Source organism: Chlamydotis macqueenii, chromosome 5, assembly GCF_036417535.1.
Source record: "Chlamydotis macqueenii isolate bChlMac1 chromosome 5, bChlMac1.mat, whole genome shotgun sequence".
Lineage (NCBI taxonomy): Eukaryota > Metazoa > Chordata > Aves > Otidiformes > Otididae > Chlamydotis > Chlamydotis macqueenii.
Genome location: NC_141560.1, coordinates 69,250,238 through 69,272,586, shown reverse-complemented (window position 1 = coordinate 69,272,586; position 22,349 = coordinate 69,250,238). Strand labels below are relative to the sequence as shown.

At 42.2% G+C, this 22,349-nt stretch overlaps 1 protein-coding gene across 1 annotated transcript in view; it reads right to left on the bottom strand.

Moving 5' to 3' along the window:
* ANO1 (anoctamin 1) overlaps window positions 1-22,349 on the bottom strand; it is an 82,181-nt gene that overhangs the window by 46,412 nt on the left and 13,420 nt on the right. Inside the window, exon 2 of the mRNA XM_086749352.1 lies at window positions 950-1,128. Within this exon, the coding sequence (XP_086605478.1) occupies window positions 950-1,128 (179 nt within the window). The remainder of the gene's footprint in view (window positions 1-949; window positions 1,129-22,349) is intronic.

Sequence of the window (22,349 nt, the reverse complement as noted above, 5' to 3'; positions counted from 1 at the left end):
TGCGCTGCGGATACTAAAGCCTCAATAAATTTCTTAATATATGAGAATAGCTGTATCCCACTGTGAAAGGGATGCAGCCAAAAGACTCAAAGAAGGTTTTAAAGAAAGAAATGGTTAGATTCTTTTAAGGATGTGGTATTAATGCTGAAAGGTACTCATAGGCCACATCCTTTCTCACAGTGCTGCTACGCTGAAATAGAGACAGAGCTGTGTTGACTTAGACCATGTAAGGCTCGTGTCCCTTCAATTGCAAATGAGACACAGAAAAGACATTTCAGTTTTACCGCAGCAGGAGGGATGTTTACACTCAGAATTATTCCTCCACGCTCCATCCTAATTAAGCACATGTATTGCTTTTTCTGGTACATCTTTCCCCAGCAAGATCTGTTACAGAGCCCACTCCACCTCAGTTCCTTCACCTGAATAAACCCCTTTCTATGTGTTTATGACACAACCAACTCCTAATCCTGTAGGGTATTCATATTACTAACTTTCTTTAAAATCAGTGTTAAATAATTTAACGAAGGCGCAATTAAAGACCGTGGAAATCTAACCTCTGTTGCATGCTATGGGATATTAGTTTAACATTACCTATGTTAACAATAGCTTTCGCATAAATTTTAGACTTTTTTTATCTGTTCTACTCTATACAGGCAAAGAGACTTGAAGGTTGCCAAAGCCTTATTGCCAGATTCATTAGTGCGAGCACAGCCAACCTCTTTTTATGCTACAGGTTAAACAAGGATCCCTTGCTTCCCCCTTCTTCATATCAAAGAACAAACCCCGCTAAATTAGCATGGACCGTGGCTGGTGCCAAACCCCCTCAGCACCTCTGACAAAGGGAGGGAGAGGATTTCGGAGCATCCTGGGAACAGAAAGAATGAGAAATAAGCTAAGGGGTAAAGCACAGTATGCCGGTTGTGACACAACTGGCAAGTCCTTTACTCACTGTACTCTCGTGCTGGTCATATCCTATATCCTCAATAGCTCGGATGTTGATAATGTGGATCCCCTTCTCCTCAGCAGGTAAACAGGAGTATTTCTTGTTCACCCTCATTCCTGTCTCCTCCGGAGCCTCGTTGAGATCTTCTGGCAGAAAATCCACCCCATGAAACTCACTGTCTGCGTCTGAAAAGAGAAGGAACAATTTCATCAAGACTCTTCAATGCCAACACTTGCTCCTCCCAAGCTCAAACAAATCCTGTTCCTGCCACCTTCTGCCAATGAGCCCTTGTCCAGGGCTCCCACCCTCCTCCGTGCCTCCCTTCTCAGCTTTCCCACAGCCTTCTTCAGCCCTACCTAGGTCTCCTCCTCCTCTGGAGGAGTGCTCAGTTAACTTATTCTCTGCACTGCTGTCTCAGGATATGTTTACTGTATGGTCTCACAGAATTATTGTGTTTCTTGCTAAGAGAAGGAGAAAAGGCAGGGGGGGAGAAAAAACGGTCTGTTTTCCCCTTTTCAGTAGGCATTTTCTCCTTCAGCAAGCACTTGATTAATTAAAAATTAAGTAGCAGGTTTCCCCTCAAGGACCTATGTACTGCACACGAGATACGGAACCATTCTTATCTAAGCAGTCCTGAAAATCTGAGGTTTCCTCCCTCTCAACTCGCGGTTTCCATTTATTATTTAAGTATATGGAGGGGCTAAAGGATTTCACGTAAAAATGTCACTACAAACTGAGCAACCAGATAACTGATAAAATGCAAACTAGTGCTTGCATATGTGCATTTATGCAGGCAGTAGAAACCAAAGTTTTCCAAGATTTGATTAATTTTGATATTGAAGTCAAGTACTGCAGCATTACACCATTTTTTAAGCCACACAGGAGCAGGATTTACTTGTCTGAAGAGTGAAGATAAAGCTTGAATGGATACTACTTTAACTTTCCCCAGAAAAACAAACAAAAACATGCAGAGGAGGATGCTCTAGTAGCAGCTATATTGCGACAGTCTGTTGTTGCAAATGTTGCTGCAATTGATAGAAACACTCTGTCTCTGGAGCAGATAACAGCAGAAATGGAACAGAATTAGCCCATTAGGAAAAATAACTTCCCTCCTACCAGAGCTGCCACTAAGCTTATGATGAGGTGAGGGTAGATATTGTATTTTCATTAGCCATATCTTAGCCTAAGAGCATGTTACTCTTCACCAAAGTACCCGTCTGGATTTAGTAGAACTTCAGGGATGATGTGGAAGGAAGACACAGGAGAAATCTCATTCCCTCACAAACCTGCAGGTGATGTGAAGCTGAGGAGCACGCTTGATAAGCTGAAGGGTAAGGCTGCCACTTCAAGGGGTCTTGACAGGCTGGGAAAATGAGCTGAGAGCAGCATCATGAAACTCAACTAAGTCAAATCTGAAGCCCAAGAGACAGACTAGTCGCAAGAACAAGCACAAACTGGGCATGGACTGGACAGAAAGTAGCTCTGTGGAAAAGGACCCGAGGGTCCTGGTGGACAGGTTCAAAGCGGGTGATCGTCTTGAGTGGTGAAGGATGGCTGCATGCTGGATTCCATTAGTAAGAAAGCAAAGACAGCAGGTCTAGGGAAGCGATTTGCTCCTTTATTTGGCACTTGCCAGACCACAGCCAGAGTGCTGTGCCCAGTTTCGACTCCCCGGCACAAGAAGGACTTTGATGAACTTGAGCAAGTCTAGTGGAGGACCATCAAGATGGTCGGGGGGTTGAGTGCATGAGGAGGGGCTGAGAGACCTGCGCTTATGCAGCCTAAAGAAGAGAAGGCAAATGATGGGGTCCTGTTCCTGCCTTCAACTACCTACTGAGTAAGTACAGACGTGGCAGAGCCAGATATTCTTCTCATAGGTGCACAGCAAAAGGATGGGAGGCTACAGACAGAAGTTGCAACAACAGAAATTATGACCAGACATTAAAAAAAAAAAAAAAAATCTTCATTCTTTAACAATGACGGTAATCACACGATGGGGAAAGGGCCCAGCAAAGCTGCAAATCTCCATCCATCCCTGGAGGCGGTCAGAGCTCAACTGCACATGGGCCCAGGCAACCTGACCCAGCTTTAATATTGGGGGGGGCACTGCATGAACCTGCAATCCAGGTTCTTCATGGACACGCAGGAGTTAGCATGGACAACAACCTGCAGCAGCAGAGGAGGAAGGTGTGGCCAAAGACTTGGCATATTTCTTGATCTTATCAGAGTAAGATAAACATTATTAGTATGAAAGTCATGCTTCTCTGGAACTTGCAAACACCACAATTTCATGGATCTTCATTTCAGTTCCTGTATCTGGGAGATTTGCTGCCTCAGGTGACTCTCTACAAGCTGCCCGCTTTCCAGCACTCATTAATACCATCACCTTTGCATAAAATCTGGCCAGCAATTATCCTTACGTATTTCATGCTCACAGCATGGAACGCCCACATCTCTGCAGATCTGGGCTGCTGGTTTTGGCTTTTCCTTAAAATTGCCAAATAGTTATCCCAGCAAAGATGGCACGCTTGCAATCGTGCGGCAGCATCCTTCAAACTCAGTCAATCACTTGAATAACAATTTGTAATAATTAAAGAAGCTTTTTATGGGGTAATATAGAGACGCAGCCAAAAAAAATCAGTCATCTCAGGGGAGCAACGAGAATGTTTGTAACAATTCCCTGTACATGTGTGCTCTCTTTTTCCCAACGTACACACTCCCTGAACATGTGGGAATTGATAGAAATGCCATCAGCTGCAGAATCTTACGTACTCAAGCTTTTATTCTACAGCAGTAAAATATTCCTACAATAATATGACAAACTTTTGGAAATTCATAAGCATAACAACCTGCATTTTTATTTGGAAGAATGTCTGAAACAACCTTGTAGAAACAATAGCTTAAGAGCTGTAAGATTTCTTGCTCCTTTTTCCTCCTTTCACGCATGTACTAAGTAAAACCTAGATACTTCGGCAGATGACAGAGGATAAAGAGAAGCACCTGTTACCGACTATGAATCTGAATATTTTGCAGATCTCATAATGGACCTGTGAACTGAAAAGGGATAGTTTAAACATTACAGTCAGGATGGGATACATTTAGGAGTAGAAAATTGCAAGCTTCACTGAGTCCAAACGAGCTCCCTGTACTCTGGAGCTGCACTTGTGAGCAGTGTTTGTTAAATCCACGGTAGAGAGCGAGGAGACCTGCTCCAGTGATTCAGTCCTATTGTGCAAGCCCAAACAATCACCCGTCCGCACGCATACGCTTACCTTTCTGTTTACACACCAGTAGCCTGGCAATATCGGAAAGAACAAATACTTATGGTAGGCACTGAATCATCCGTTTTTGGTTTATTATGACTACTGGAAAAGATGTGAAATGCGAGAACTTTATTGATACCATCTTAATTACAACAACTCTGATTTCTGTACTTAAAGATGATGTCAGGATTTAAGACTAAGTAAAGCCATCCAAACCACTTTGGTAATTATGAACGCATAGGGATTATAACCAGTTCACTAACGCTGATTTGGCAGAGGTCAAAGCATTCTGTTGCAGAACACAAAGCATCTTTTTATATGGAATAGAGCCTTTTAAAGACTTAAAAACATCAAATCTCTATTTTGTGTTAATCATATTAAACAAAGACAATAATTTAATCTCAAAATTAATTCATGTTCAGAATTATTTATGGCCAGATGGAATATGAAGAACATAAAGCATAGCAACATCCTAATTCAGCTTGAGTTACATCTTAATCTCTTTATAAGGAGCTGAGAGAGGAGATTATTGTGAAAACTGCTAGCTTTGCTGCCTTCCAACATTGACTAACCTACTCTCTTCCATTTACTAACCAGAAAACACTACAACAAAGGCTTGAAGAAGTGCTCAGCATATTTCAACACAGCCATATAACCAATCAGCCCTTTCTCCTCTCTATCCAGAGCTGATGCTGTTCAAAAACGCATGGATTTTGAGACCATGGAAGTTCCTAATATTCCTGGAACACAGACTCAGCCCCTCTCGGTGCTTCTTTCACACTTTATGATATATTGCTTTGTCATTTCCCAATATTTGCTACGAATCGCAGAACACCCTGCCACGTATACAATATATAATGACACACTTCAAAGTATTCCTTGTCTGTCCCCAAACACCCACATTCTGTAAGAGTGCAGAATGCTGAAAACCGTTTGATACCAACTCCAATCCCATCTGTGAACCAGGTTTGAGAAACTATTTCATGAACATCAGACGCGTATGGAACTTCTGCCTCCCTTGGCACAGGCATTGCTGGGTAATTCCCATGTTTGCTGTTAATAACCCTGTATTTTTCATAGCTGGTAGAAAAGAACAGGCTTTTCAGCAGCACTTGTGTTTAGGAGCCGCTCCATAGGGTATGTGACCATACACGTATCTTGACAGCTGTCCCTTTTTTGTTAGGAGCGAGGTTAACTAGGACAGCAAAAAAAAAAAAAAAAAAAAAAAAAGAAGATATTTGCAGCAGCTCTCAAGCTACCTTTCTGCTGTCTGTTGGAGTTTTCCCACAATGGTTTCATACATTGCACATGGGTCAGCGCAATCCCAGGCAAAAATACAGGCTGGGCAGAGGATGGATGGAGAGCAGCCGCGAGGAGAAGGACTTGGAGGTGCTGGTTGATGAGAAGCTCAACATGAGCCGGCAATGTGCATTTGCAGCCCGGAAAGCCAACCGCATCCTGGGCTGCATCAAGAGGAGCGTGGTCAGCAGATCGAGGGAGGGGATTTTGCCCCTCTACTCTACCCTCGTGAGACCCCACCTGGAGCTCTGCATCCATCTCTGGAGCCCCCAACATCAGAAGGACGTGGACCTGTTGGAGAGAGTCCAGAGGAGGCCACAAAGATGATCAGAGGGCTGGAGCACCTCTCCTGTGAGAACAGGCTGAGAGAGTTGGGGTTGTTCAGCCTGGAGAAGAGAAGGCTCCGGGGAGACCTTATAGTTGCCTTCCAGTACCTAAAGGGGACCTACAAGAAAGCTGGAGATGGGCTTCGGACAAGGGCATGTAGTGACAGGACAAGGGGTAACGGCTTTAAACTGGAAGAAGGTAGGTTTAGATTAGACATGAAGAAGAAATTCTTCACTGTGAGGGTGGTGAGGCACTGGTGCAGGTTGCCTGGAGAAGCTGTGGATGCCCCATCCCTGGAAGGGTTCCAGGCCAGGTTGGACAGGGCTTTGAGCAACCTGGTCTGGTGGAAGGTGTCCCTGCCCATGGCACAGGGTTGGAACTGGATGATCTTTAAGGTCCCTTTCAACCCAAACCATTCTAGGATTCTACGATCTTGGGATGTTGTGGATTACACTGAACCAGCAGCTGCAATTCAGAGCAGAGATGCTACAATGACCTTGTGAACTGCAGGAGAGAAACCATTCTGAAATGATTCATTTGTAAGATGCATCAGGTACAAGCTCTGTGCCATTTCCAGTACAAAAGAAGCATTATATTCGTCTGAAGTAGATAAACTTACGTGAATCACAGAGATGACAGCATGAGGACAGAAACCGGTGAATTAAAAAATCAGAAAAGAGAAATGCATTATAAGAGTAAGGACAGTCTGTGCGTGGCTTGTGTCTTTGTGCCAGTTACTCCTCCCCCTGCATCTCCAATGAGTGTCTCACTCTGAACAATACAGGAAACAAGATTAAATTAATTAAAAACCCCTCAGACTTGTAAAAATCTGCTCCTTTGTTCAAACTTCACTTGCAGCTGTAAAAGTCCTCAAACTCTTCTTGGAAAAACTAATACTAATTGATTAATGATAAGTTTTCCACCAGAGAAATTTGGCACATTTTGCTGTAACCTTTACTCACTTAGACAATGCTTCTTCATTGGCCTTTGGTGACCAGGTGAACCAGAACTGAAAATCTGCCCTAGAAATGGGTGTATTTTCTCCATTAGTAGTGTCAGACTTGATCAACTACCTTATTAATTGTACTGTTATAATCACATAAAACCAAGGCATATTCTGAGGCAAAAAAATACTTTTTTTCATTAAAATAAATGGAAAAATGCATTCGCACAATGCAGTTGTTACAGAAACATCCTGCACTTGTTCTAAAACGAGAATCATCCAGTCAGCACGAGTACGTATAAACAAATTTCACGGCTCAACCTGAAACCAATAACTTCACTGAAGCTGGCTTCTCTTATCTCCACTTGTTTTCTCTTTCAGGGAGTATGTTTAAGAAAGTGGCTAGAACAAAAAAGTCATAAAGACATCGACGTTGGCTGTCCCAGTTGTTCTCAGCAAGGAAGAAGCAGGAGAGTTACAAGACCACGTGATCTCAGACTTTTAATTGTCCACATTCTTATCTTTTTGCCTTATATAAATTGTGATAAAATTCAGCACGGAAAATTAAGAATCACGCAGGGCAAGTGCCCCGAGTGAATAGTTTTAAAGGAGCCGTACCACTAGTTCTTCAGAAAAGCTCCTGAAATACTAGCATATGGGGTTTAGATTCCTTAAACTGAAGATATTTGTTTCATATGAATTAACAAGCAAAAGTGCTCCGTGCAGGTCCCAGAACTGGTAATGATCCTACTGCGATGGGGAGGAAGCATGTTAAGGAAGTCATGCACACACACATATATATAAGTAAAAAAAATACACATACCCCTTCATATAAACACAGATTGTATATTTATACTATATTTGTTCTGCAGAAGAAATGCTAGCGTATGCAACATGTTGGATATTTTTTGGATTCAGGTTCTTTTTAAATAAACTTTGATAGATACTGAGAGAAAACGCCTCAGTGTTTCTGCTTACTGTATATTGCCCCCTAGCAGCAGAATCCTCCTCCAGCACATTCCTACCCATTTCTTTACTTCCTCTATCCTCCAAATTCAAAGCTACAGATTAATCATTGGGCTAAGAAGAAAAAAAAAATAATTCTCATAAGCAACTCACCTGTCGCTTCCTCCTCTTTTTTTCATTGTTGTTTTGGTTTTGGGTTGTTTTTTTTTATCCTCCTAATATATTAAAAGATGGTCAGATTTGGAGCCTGAAATCTCTGCTTCGTCCTCGGGGAAAAATAAGGCAAGGCAAATGTCAAGGAAGCCTCAGTATGCCACCCCAGCAGCGCGTCTCATTCCTGACCTATGGGTCATTCCTCCTGGCCCGCGACGCTCTGCCGCGGGAAGGCCAGCGAGGATACCCACCGCTGGCAAAGAGGGGAGGTTCTTTTTTGGGACGCTGACACCTGTTTACGAGGCACTGGCCTGAGACCAACAGCCCGGTCAGGAACCGCAGTGCTCTCTGAGGAGCACTCATACACCTCCTGAACTTTTGTTCTGTTCAAAGTCCAGAAGTTAAGCGCTGATTAGATCCGCAGCTGTGACCATTCGATTTCAATTCTCCTCACCTCTCCAGCTGCCAACAGCCAGATGTTGCCTCCAGCAGCACTACTGTAGATGCAGGAGGTTGCACGAACACTGTCGACTGGCCTGGCAGGCAAAGGGCTGCTGTAAGAGGCAACCGACCTACCCTCGAGCAAAATTAACACTTTGAGGGATGTCAACACCTTCTGCAGAGAGGTGACTCCCTGCCCCCTTGATCTCCTGTAGCACCACGCTAAGCAGGACACCCTGGAACTCGCCCATCTCCTTCGCTTTTGCGTTTATTTTAAAACTTGGCTGTAGCGTGGGTCCGTACAGGGTGTTACCTTAACGAAGCAAACAGGAGGCTAGGATCCAATCCATTAAAAAAAGGTTGAACAGTGAAATAAAATGTGGATTCCAAGGACAGTTTCCCTTACAAAACAGAAATACTTTTCAAGCAGGACAGTCTTAATACAGCTGACGCCAACAACTTTGTTAGCACTTTGTATTACGCTGAATGGCAGAGCCCATTCAGAGACCTTTTGTCCAGTATCTGGGAGTCTGAAAACCAACTCCTGTCAGATGGGTGGAGAAAATTCAGCTCCTGGTAGGATTATTTGAAGGATCAGCTTGCTTAGCTGTATTTCTCAGTACTGACTTATCGACCGTGGGTCTCTAGAGTGGGGCTCCAGCTTTCCTGGAAGGCTGTCTACTGCTTTAACGTTATTGATCTATTATTATCAGCAACATGTTAAAAGAAGGTTAGGAAGAACACACAACTATGACATCATTTCTATTTCTGCCCTTCTATTTTTGTTTTTAAAGATTAATTTACCCTGTTTGGAGCATGTAGCCCTAGGCTTCAACACGCCTGACCTCACACAAGCCTTGTGAAATGTAAAAACAAAAGAGCAAAATAATCTAAAAACCATAATGACAGTGAAATGAACGTTTTGATTGAAATGGCATTTTCAACAGCACATAAAGGATCTGCAAATATAAATTCTACCATAACAAGACTCATACTGCCTGTTTATTTAGACCCTGGAAAATCCCACAGTTCATAAAAACATACAAAGCCTCCCCCACAACAAATTGCATGGGTTTTTTTCCCCCCGACTACCAACAACTATTTAATGGTCTATTAAGTAAGTCTATTTTCAGACATATTTCTAAAATACTTAAATTAAGCACTCTTCTTCTACCAGACACTGGAAAAATATCTCAAATTTGCTTCTTTTGCTATTCCACAAAAAGCAGCATTAAAGCCATGCTCAAGTCCATTAGCAGATTGCAACATAATTCTTGCAGCCTTTTTTTTTTTTTTTTTTTTCCTTTTTTTTTTTTCTTTTTTTTTTTTTTACTTTTAATGAGAACAGAAGCTCTGGTGTGATTTGCTGAAATGCACTGGGACTAAAGGCTGGAATCCTCTTTCTTACGTGAGTTACTGCTGACTTCCAAAATGCGTACTGATTACTTTCTTGAATGCGTTCTGCAATGTTATATCTTGAGTTACGCGTATCGTGAGAACGAGAGGACGGACTGGACGTGGAAGATCCACTGAATCCATGCTCTACGAATCCTGTTAGTTATGTTTTGAAGGGTTATCATGCTCATTATTTCTGTTTGTATGTTCTGAGGGAAGGCAACTTTTACCAATGGGAACAGTAAGATGAAAGGGAAAAAAAAGTACTAAAAAAGAAATTATGAGGAGAGAATTGGCATGTACTGGGAGAATGTATACCTAAATTTTCACAGCAGCTTTTAAAGACATCTAAATACATTTAAAATATTACTTTCCTTTACTAGGCTATTACAAATAGCTCCTTATACCAACGAGGCAAAAATGAGGATCCACAGATGATCAGTTTTACTGTTAAAATATCAGTTATAGACTCACCTGGGGCTGAGGCCATCGCATATACTGACTGGCAAAGCTGCTCTTGATCCAAGAGGTTTCCCATTTAAAGTTCTGATCTTGAAACATTTGCACTCATGTTTAAATTTCCACACATGAAAGTCATGAGGGCATTCAGACTGCATAGACTTACACGTGGATGTCTCAGAAGGTTTTGCTAACCTGGTAAAGATGTTTTTGACTACAGTCACCATGCTTGGTAACCACAGCTCTTCTAGGTTTGCGCTGAAAGAGCCAGTCACCCTGGGTGGGGTTGGGTTTTGTATGGCAGAGCAGGTGGAGCTGATTTGATAGCGAGATGGCGGTAGGCGATAACCATCGAAGGTCCCAGCACAGCCTCTAGCTCTGTGCTATTTGAGGGAATAAAACCAAAATCCTGCGCTAAGCAAAAGCTTGGTTCTAGCAATTTTCTTGACACCCCTGCAGTTTTAACTTGGATGGGGAACGACATTGCTGCATGACAATAAACAGCTACATTTCACTGGCAATGGAAACAATATCTCTCTCTCCCTCAGCAAGTGAACACAAATCAATGGAGAGAAGCTCTATTAACTCTCTTGTCTATCCATGAGAATGCCATTCCCTGCATTCCCCAGTCTTAATGAGCTAAGTTGAGGTATACCAGAGGCAGAAGACTATGCAACCAGGCAGTCTCCTCCTTGTTTTTAAGAAAGACCTGACCTCTGACTGCCACAAAAAAAGTTGATGCTCCGGGAAGGTGCCATGTGCCAGCCAGCTGCCCTGTGACAGAGGATGCAGAAACACACACTATAGGAAAATAAGATACTCCTGCTTAGGATTCCTGTTGATTCCATCTTGGGTGGCAAAATTATTGGAGCAGATAACTGATCCATTAGCAAAGCCAGCTTCCGGTCAGTACCGGCAAGAGGAAGGATTAGTGCCTTGGTACGGCATTTCGAGACCCCCAGATGAAAGGCACACTTGAAATGTTTGACCAGACACAGACATTCTTGGTAGTTTGGCCCTCAGCAGAGAAGCCAAGGCTCACCAAGTCTCTTCCTTAAGGAGCTTCTGACAATCTTTACTATCTAGTACATTTTCATATCAAAGGAGCAGTCAAGACCCAGTCTAGAGGTAAACTGCCGCCCGGTAGGTTTTTAGTAAGTCTGTCCCCTATTATAAAAGCCTGGATTATCCAAAAGCACACTGGTCAATCCACTTTTACTACCGAAGACCAAAGGAGAGGAAATTGCCATGAAATTGCTGTCGACTGTAAAACGGAAACAGAGCACGGGTCTCTGTGAGTGCTGCAGGTGGTCAAAGGCAACTGAGCCAAAATCTCTATCCAGATTTCCAGGTTTCATTCCTAACTCGCTCTTGTTTGTTCTGCAGCAGTACTCTTCCAAAAGGAGCTCAGAATCCATACCAACGGTATGACACTTAAAGAAGCAGATTTCTGCATGGAAGCAGTGGTGTCCACAGCCAGCATATAGGTACTTAGCCCCTACCCCCACCAAAACAAACCCCAAAGAGTTAATATCATGAGAACCTAAGACAGACATAGTTTGCATTCAATGTGTATATAAACAAGGTTGTTCTTGGCAAAATCAAAGAGATGTCCTCCAAAAAAAGGGACAACTTTTCTAATCATTAAGATGATGCTATATGACACTAATGCACTTATGAAACCAGAAATAATAAAGGGCAACTATAGTCCAGTATTTTATTTCAAAAACTGTGAGATAGACAGCAAAAACGAGAGCCCTTTCTGTCTTGTTCGTTATTCTTTGGAAATCGTCCCCAGAAAGAGACTGACAACTCTAAGCATCACTAGGTAGACCTTAGTCTTCCCATGACACACCCTCAATACTCTAGTACCAGGCATAAATCCTCTTCCCTTGAGGAAACAACTGAGCACCATAAACGTATGACCCACCAAAACAAAAACTAGAAATGATACAGTTTCAAACATTATGCCTCTTTTGCAGCTAAATTTCCAAATCGTAGCTGTTCCATTATGGCCCAGAAAGCAAAGGGTATTGGTCAATCCTGGACTGTACAACGTAAGGTTCCACCTAAAAATGTTTTAGAGTTTAAAAAAAAAAAAAAATAATTCTACAGCTCTGAGACTCTAGTAAAATACAACCATGAAGCAGACCAAAATGCATCACACCGACACGTTCTGTAATGGTCTGCCTGAAGATACTCTGGGTAAGAAAGGAAATGGCAAGTTCTGCCAAGAGCAAGTGTTTGACATCAATGCAGATAGATAGAAAAAGAGAAAATGAGAAAACATTATTTGTTTTCATATTTCCTGAGAAAGACATTGAAGACGTTGTAACCTTGTTATTTATAGAGGGCCAAGGTTTCATCCTAGAATTTAGAAGAGGAATTTATTTTCCTCTAAAGTGTGATTCAGTTTATAAGCTTAAGACAAGGTTTTATTGTGTTTTTCTATTTTGGTTAGCAGAATCGTGTTTCACTTGCTGTCTTCATTTTTTTTTTTAATGTTTTGCTCTTTTATCTGGTACATATTTACCAGTCCAGTGAAAAAAAACCCTAAACAATGGAATAAAATGGAATTAAACTTTAATATATTGCTTATCTTCAAGCATTGAAACATCTAGAAAAATAATACTCTTCATGAAAAAAAAATAATCTTGTTTTACCAAACAAGAAAAGTAATTTCATTGGATACTGTCTTTCAGTATATCTGTTATTCCATAAACTTTTTCAAAATATATTGTACACTGCTATTTGCAAAGTTTATTGCTTTTTAATAACATGTACTCTACGTTGGTTGGCTAGTTCAACCAGTTTACAAAACACATGGTGCATTTTTGCCAGCTAGGTTTCTAGTCTCACGAATAGTCTCCCTTTTCTTTTTTTTCCAAATATTCAAGCTTTTCAGAAATTACCTTGAAGTGATTGCTTTTAAACCTGCAATAAATTTATTGCTGATGAAGAGAAAGAAAAATTCTTCTCCCTGACCACAGTAATGATGTCAATACTGGTATTTAAAGGAATAGAGGGCAACTAGGTAAATATAAATGAAGGTGGCACAGTTCTGACTGATTTCAAATCTAAAGAAGGTAGTTTGCTAGTAAGGTCCTTGAATCATTTGCTTTACTAACCTTTTGGATGTCTGGAACCCATCGCTGTTGCTATTTTTTATTATGACTGGCTATGTATTGCAGATATTCTGTGAAGTGATGTGATAGAGCAACAGTGGCTACAGCAGAACAGGTGTCATAATGCTGGATCAGCTATTGCACAATGCATTAATTTGACAGACATACGATATTTAAAATATTTGAATCAGTTTCCATGGTTGAAAAAAAAATTCCTAGGGGCGTACACTTTTATTTTCACACTATCACACTCCAGTCCAACTCAAGATCAAGGCGCCCTTCCACTAGCTACTTGGTAAAGATGTACAGAGGAGCCAGCACCTCACCTGACTGACCGGCACCAGGGCATCCCTCACAGCCAGCCCCTGAGCAAACACATGCACGTGGTCCTGTTCACCTCCTTCATGTGATAAAACCTCAAGAAAAACAAGATGACAGCCCAAGTGATGTAAATTTATCTCTTGCCAATACAGGAGCTACAGAAAACCAGCAGCAGATATGCTTGGGATAAAATGTCCATGCAATTTATTTCCCTGGCTTTATAGCCTGTAAGAGACCATATACTGGAGGGGAGTGTGCGTGCGAATTGGTGCAGGACTTGGTTAGGGAAAGCTATGTCAGATCTCCTCCCTGAGGAACAGCTTCCATCCAAGCAGGTCCCTCAGCAGTGAAGAGAGCAGGGTGGACTACAGGCATTTTGTACACCACCAATACATACATAAAGGATATTAATGCCCCCAAACAGTGGACAGTGACTGCACCTCTGTTCATAACTACATGTACTTGCATGAAGAAATATTTCAACATTGCATCACATGTAATGTTTCTAAATCTATTTATTTTCTTTACCTAATTTTAACACAAGTATGGGGTTTTTTTCTTTTTTTTTTTTTTAATATGAAACTAAGACTTCTTTCCTGATAACTTTCATCTCTAACTGTATTCCTTCAGGAACTATTTATAACTCAGATCAACAGTTTATATTCCTTATTCCTTCCCTACCTCTGGGCTGGTTCTTGCCTGTGAAGGCCTCAATACCAAAGGCAGGAAGAACAGTGAATGCCACCACAGCACAGATCCAGCCAAAGAAGTCCAACAAGATGCTTCAAGGAAACTTCAGAGAACACAGAAAGTCTTCTTGATTAATGTCCCACAATAGTGCATCACAGAATTGTATTTTGTGGGAGGCTGGATGCTCTAGTTGTACTGAAAATTCAACCAAATATAAATGTAGGTATGAACCTGACCTAGCTCAAAACTTTTGGAGTGCCAATTCTGACAGGAGAAAATATCTACAGACCAACGCTGTCATCCCTGAACATGATATTGCAGCAGAAAAAAAAAAAAGCCTCATCACACCTACTCCAGCCTGCGTGACAATTCCCACAGTGCCCTATTGGGATCTCCCTGGACAAGAAAACATCAAGTGCTTTCTCTGCTAATCTTTCCGCTTGCTAATCGGGCCTCAGGCCCTTAGAAAGGACTCAGCCTGTGACCTTTTAAACAAGACTGAAGAAGCCAAGCACCAAAATCAGCCACTTGTAGAAAAATCTGCATCTGAAATGCTATTTTTCACAGTAAAACAATTATTGGCCCGTTTGACAGAAAGGGACACATCTTGCTCATCTTGAGGCTTTTCAGCACTTGTATCCTGTTTGGCTCCTCTCCTTATGCCCATTTATTTGGAAAATTCATGGTGCGATTCCCAGAGGTTTGGATGGCGTATCGCTTACCCACTTCGATAAACAATCTGGAGTGCTGTTTAAATATGGAAACGCTTAGTAGGCGCACAACCAAAATGACTGGTTGTGCTGGTGCTATGCCTTAGGAAAAAAAGATGGGGGGGCGGATCTTCTTGTGTAGACAACCATTTATCTTTCATTGGTCTACCCACATCACTGGGGCATGCCACACAGTTGTAAGATTTACAAATTGCAAAAATATTGACTCAGTTCAGCAGATAAAAAAATTCCACCCAGCAACGACCTTTTAAAACTCTGCCCTTCTGAACGGAGCCTTGTTGCCTCATCATCTGGAGCCAAACGAGGTGCACTGGGTGCATTCTCATGGGTCGCAGTCCTCATGGGTGCAATGGCTGGCAGTTTAAGCTGAGATGCCAAGCTTCTGCAATCCTAAAATGCATCATCCCCACCGCTGGCCTGAGGTCTGTTTTGCCCTTGAGCTGGAGTCTCTTTCTTCTGGTTTGCAGAAGGATGCTTACTGGTTTTACCATTTAGTGGCAGTTCTGCCTTCTCCTTACTTTGTAGGTACCAAAGACAAGGCTGTTTCTGCTCTGGTCCCAATGACAATAAATGTCTCAGACTTTTCAGAGTGTGTGAAATATAGCCACATACAATGTGGTAAGCCACACCTGACCAAATATTTATTCGGTTTTCTAAATCTGATCTCTTGCCTAAACTCCTGTACGAAACCACTTCCTCTCAGAAACTGGACTTGCTGTCTACAATGAGGATGTGTGAGTCCCTCTACTGAAAGAGAAGATGCTGATCAGCTGGGAATCTTCTGAGTCTTTATGTTACTGCCTAATGACCTCATCTCAAAAAAAAAACCAAAAAACAAACCCACAGCTGATGTTTTTCTTGCTCGATCTCTAGAAAACTGCATCAGATCCTCTCTCACGTCAGTTAAGGCACAACTTTGTATACATCTTCTTCCTTGTAAGTCAAGTAGAAATTGGTTTTACTATAGGTAACAACTTCAACAACTTGTTGCTGGATTGCCCAAACCCTGTCATGATGGTGTAAGAAACCATTAACACAACATTCCTCCACTCCCACAGCCACCTGTGTCTTGTTCTCGAGAGACACTTTCTGTTGAGAACTTCCAGTCACTACTGGTAGCATAGGTGCTCTCAGAGCAGAAAAGCAGAAAACAGTGTCAAACCAACTTGCAGCTAACACCTTATGATCAAACTGCACGCCCACTGCCTGTCCACCATGTGCCCAAAAGCAACGTGACTTCTTGATTTCAAGGAACACCCACAAAAATATCTTTCCTATGACTGTAATTCCTTTACAAGCCCATCAGGGCTCGCAGTACAGTGGAACGTGGTTTCTGCTCAAACACAGGCTGTTCCTAATCTTCTCCACAAGAGAAGCTTCTGGTAGCTCTGTCTAGTGTTGCAAGATGCTTCAGGAGTCCTTCCTTATATGTCAGTTATCACAGTACAACTATCGCTCTGTGAGACAAAGCTCAAAACAAGGCAAATGACAATTTAGAGTATATCAAGCAAGGTACTTCCAGTAGAGATGAAAGAGTAACAGCGGCGTTTCTCTGGGATATCGCCTGCAGTGCTCATCACCCTCTATTCCAGAAACATAAACTCAAATTTACACAGATGCAAAACGACTAGGGGGGTGCTGGCAGCAATGGACGGAGAAGTTTGTCTTTCTAGAATAAAAGAACCTCAGTGTTTTAAGCTAGAACACTACCCCTTAATTGCCCTCTTTCCCTCAACTAGTTGGGTGGTCAAGAAGCCAAAGGGCAATGAAGAACAAATAAAGTGCATGTGTGACTACATTAATACTTAAAGCACTCAAAGATGATCGTTAGAGACAGGGCTCTGGATCAGAGGCATGAGGTTCATATCAGAGCAATGGAGGCAAAAACCGAAGTAAATAAATAAATTAAATCAAACTATTTTTATAATGGTACTTGAGAAATTTATGAATGGGACTCTGATGTGGTTGCCCGAAATAGCAAAGATTTGGACATGATGACCCAGGAGTTCCAGAAAGCAGCTGGCACGCAGGCCATGCACGCACAGGGAGTTTCCCACTATTTCCTTTCCCCTCCCGTAAGACGGACACACGGCATCTCAGAATAGGACAAGGATAATTAATATTCCCTCACAAACAACAATTCTACCTAGAAACCCAAATAGAAGTTTATGAACCCCATTGGCCAAATGCCTCTCTTCCACCACTTTCTTCTAAGAAATATTTTCTTGGATTTCCTTTCATTTTTGTTGCTTTCCTCTCGGCTTTAGGCTGCATGATACACACTTTTCTTGCAAAAAGATGCTCACAACTGGATAATGTACTCCAGGTCAGGCTTTTCCAGGCCCAAGCAGAATTACTACATGATGGATTGCATACGCCAACGTGTTCCCTACAACATAAGATATTGTAGATTTATGCTTAGTTTATGACTCCTAGACCCTTTCCTGAGGAACTGCTATTTAACCAGCCAGTTATTCCTACCCAGATCGAGTGTTTTGCACTTGTCTGGTTCTCATCCCAATCCATGGGAACACATCCTTTTCCAGCAAGATAAGCAACAAGTCTGGTTTAACACTGTAAGATTTAATTCTGCTAGTACCAGATCCAAAACTCTACAGTCGCATAACAAAGTGCTGAAGGGTAAATACACTCATTGGTTCAAGTTTCAAAAAATTTTTGGTGGGGCAATTTGGCATCAGCAGGCTTTATTTTAGATTTATGACCAACTGTTCTGCCACAGTCAACCTAAAGCAGGCACAGAGGAACAGAGCTACCGTTAACTCATTTGGGTGCTTTGAGGAATTTGATAGAAATGCAAACCATACGTGCCCATCCTCAAAGAAAATCAAGCCAGTACTTTTGAGCGACCTATCAGTACATAGATCTGATATCTAAAATTGTGGAATCAGGGAAAAAGTTTGTTTCTGACATAGTAAAACTCAGCTTTGTAGATACTGGATGAGATTCTTCTCGGTAAGCGTGAGAGCACGCCTGATGCAAGATCAGAAAGAGAACATATGGTAACACATACACTAATTATACAGAAAAACAATCAGCCCTCCAGAACAGATAATAATGAGAAATGAACACTGAAGGAAACTTTGATGTACTTCTTAGATAACTATGGTACTTTAGAACTGGATTAAGTTCAAACATTTAAAACATCTCAGTCTGAGATCTACATTTCAGATTGAGAATGTGTTGATGCACAACCAGATTTTAAAATAAATACATGGTGGAGCAGGACACAAACACGGAACAAAACAAAACAAAACCAAAACAACCCTCTCCAGTTAAAACTCCTCTAGTCAAAAAGCTTTTAAACTGCTTCTCCTTCAGGTAAGCTAAATCCAAATGTAAAATTTTCCTGAAGTCATTCTTAATAATCCAGTTTGCAGCTTGGATTGGCTGAGATGCATATTGACTCAGTGCAATTTGAGTCATGGATACAACCCGGGTCAGGCTGCTAGCTCCTGCTCTGACCACTTGACTACAAAGCCTTCTTTATAAAGAAACTGAAAATAAATAAATAAGCACAACTAAGGGAAAGCACGTCAGTCCTGATAGAGGAAAAGACAAACCTGTGCATATTTAAGGAGGCCATTTGTCTTGCTGATGCTAAGTGAAGATCTCTCAGGCTAGACAGGTCTGGTTCATTACTGACTAACTTGTAGGACCAAGCTGAAAAGGCACTTCCAAAAACATCAGTGTTCCAGTAGTGACAAGGATGAGGAATAACAACACAAAGCAAAAGGACAGAAATTTTGAATCATTCAAGCTTCTCTAAACACACCATTTTTCTTATGCTCCCATCTAGCAGTAAAATATTTTTCTATAAAATGCTTCACTAGAAAGTCACCCGGGACAAAACTGAAAAGACATCTTAAGTTTTTCTAAGACCGCAACTGAATGAAATAAGTAAACACAAAAGCCGCCACAGGGAGAAAAAAAAAAAAAAATTACAACAGGAAGAACCATCAGTCTCTCAATTTACACAACAAATAATGTCCATGTGATACTCTTCATTTTCACTCTCTGCAGCCAAGCCACGGAAAGGGGAATTTCTCACGATCATGATGTGACTTTGATGGCCTCAGGTGTTACAAAAAAACCCCATACAGTAATCTTCAATATACCACAAAAATTATGAAAGTGGTATTAACACCACAATAACTTCCCCCTACATTTTCCATCTACATTTCCCATATTCTTAAGTTCAAAATTCCTATGAAAGCCCCAGCTGGGGCCACAGAGAGCACAACTGGAACACGTCCATGAGCTCCACAAAAAATTAACATTAAGACAGGTTTTTAAAAAACCCCATATATAAACTACAAAATGGCACACACTGTCAGGATTACCCTTCATGAACAGTGTCATCATCTACTGGACTCTTGATGAAATTTGCTGGTCAATTTAAACATTTCAGAGCATGGAGAAGAGCCCATCTTGCTCGCCCATCGCCAGGACTGGTTTTAATTGCATTGCTGAAACTAAGCAAGTGCGTAACAGCTCTAGGGATGAGCGTAACACATGAGCCGATCCAGTCTTTTGAGTAGAACTACTCATGGGCCCTAAGTTACGTGCGTGCTCTGTGAACAACAGCTTTGCAAAGTTAAGCAAATTAACCAGCAGCTCTCATTACCGCAGCCAACCTTAAGGACATTTGAAACGAGGGCACGGGGTGGGGCATCAAAGGGGAGATAGGGCGCTCTCGGTTGCAAGTATGCATGGGCTTACTGCCACCAAAATGTCCCTACATGTTTCCATCATGTTATTTTCAAAACAGCTGCTGCTCACTGGTGCTGCCGAAGTGTTTAATTACATGGAGTAAGCGTTGCAAGCCCGCTGTTGCTCCTGCCTGCACGCTGAGCCATCAGCATGGCCACCAAGATGGGCACTCTCTCCTCTCAGGTGACAGGATGCAGACCGCAGCGATCTCCTGCAAGGTGGGTCCTTCCCAGCACCTACACAACTTGTTTACTGCTGGAGCCCATCCCTTGAACCTCAGTGAAGCTTTGGTGCCTGTCTTCCAACGCAATGTTTTTGAAGCCACCCAAACAAGCAGCGTGTGAAATGTGAACGCATACCACCAGGAATATCGGTTTAACATGCCCTTTCCTTAAGAGGCAAAGGAATTGAATCTCATTTTCTTTTCAGGGTCCAATAGCAGCCGGTACCAAGGAAAACAGAGGTAGAAATACTTTTCTAAAGCTCTTTCCAAAACATTTGCATCTACATGCTGGATGATGGATCATGTCCACACATAGGAGATGCTCAGAGCAGACCAGGGTTTTCGCATTTCAGAACCAGTCAGGAGTCAAACATTTTCCAGTGGAGGGACAGCCCATATTTCTTTCAATCGATTACCTGCCTACTAGAGTTGAGTTACAGCAAGGGGGAAAACACTAATATTAGGGCTTAGAAATCCTACAGTTCATAACCTCTATGGTCCAATTTCATTATCTGAACCCATAAATCTGGTGAGATAATGTGCATCTTCCCCTTTTCCCTAACAAAGGGTTCCTGCATCCCATGCTGCAATCTCCCAGGCAGCAATTCCTGCTCACACGGCAGTTCTAAGGAAAAGAAATAATATCAGAGTGCCTCCTATGTTTATAATTATAGCTTTAATAACATTCCACCTCCCTTTCTAATTTTTCTTTCAGGCTCCCTTTTTGGCCTGTTCTCAGTAACAGCTTCTCACAGATGTTTCCAAACTGTAACACATACTTTGGTGACTATCAGTTTCACTCACTCCAGACAGATTTTTACTTGATGGTTGCCCCAGCAGAAAAATAAACGCTACGAGTTATTCTCTCATGAAGCCTTATACAGAGAGTTTAAAGGATAAGCTTCTCTTCAGTGTCCTCAGAGAGGGTTCATATAGCAGGAGGTTTTAGACATCCATGTACACACCCATCCGTTTACCGTTATCTGGACTTTCTGATTGAGTTTGACATGTGTTGAGTAAGGGATGACAAGATCATTGTTTTAAACTGTAGGATTATTGCATAAGTTAGGGTGGAAAGAAATAATGCTACCAAGTAAAGCACCCTATGCTGCATGCTCCTGCTGCTGTAAAACATCACTAAAATACAGAAAACGCAAAGTGAAATGTTCGTTCTCACAAACTTTGGCAAACTCTCGCTACAAGACACCAACCAATGCAAAGAGCTTATTGGATTCAAGAAGGGCTTTAACATGCGTTTTACAAAAACAACCTTTCAAACAACACTTAAACCAGGCAACCTGGAACTTAGATGGTTTGTACCTGAAAGAAAATTCTTCAGGGTCAAATGATCCTCTCTGTTTGGGCTCAGACTTCTTGCCCCCTTCTTGGAGGAGGCTGTGGGACATGCCTGGAGGGAGGCTGTGGCTTGGGGGAGGTCCAGCCTACGGGAACATGCCATTTCCCACGGCAAATTTCTGTGCCCTTCAAACTTAGTGAGTAATTATTCCAATGCATCATCTATCGATTGCACCACAGATGTATAACAAATCAGTCTGTGTATTACGGGAAGCTAGAAAAGACAGAGTATCACCCAAATTTACCCTCTTTGAAGAGTTTTAAAAATAAATTCCCTTCCTCCCAGGTGCAGCCTCTCTGGATGGCCCTTACGCTCCCATGTTGGTCCCGAGAGGATTCTTATGTTTCTTCTGGTCCTGAATCCTCCATCCCAAACGAGCCAGCCCCAGAAGGCAGCAAGCCACTGTGGCCGCACAGCTGCCTAGCTCTGCCTCTGGCTCCCTGCTCCGCCCTGGTGCCCTCTGACCGTGGGAAGTGATGGGAGATGAGGGCACTCAGCACCTCTTGGGTGCTTGGCCTCGGGGTGTATTCCATGCTGTGAGAGCGTATCTGGACTCAGAGAGACAGCAAAGCACCAGCTGCCTGCATCAAGCATGCTCAGGCACCGGTTAAACAAATAGTTTATTTTTTGGAGACCCCAATGTTTAAGTCTCCTTTTGATCACGAGCACTGTTCAGATAATCTATGTTTTCAGACATCTGATCCCCCACTGAGCAACCATAGGTTTGGGAGTCTGCTTAGTCGTGCCAGGGCAGGCTTGGGGCTCTCAGGGATGCGAGGGCTGTGACTGACCTCCACACAGGAGTACTCACCAACACTCTCAAGTGGTCACCTGACCAAAGAACAACATGCATCCAGAAAGAAAAAGTCAAGAAAAAAAAAAAAGGAAAAAATGTTGTATTCTTCCACATGAACCTCAGGGACAGCTTGGGAGTATCATGTCTCCGCTGCAGACGGAGACCCCATAGCCCCCGAGCTCCTGC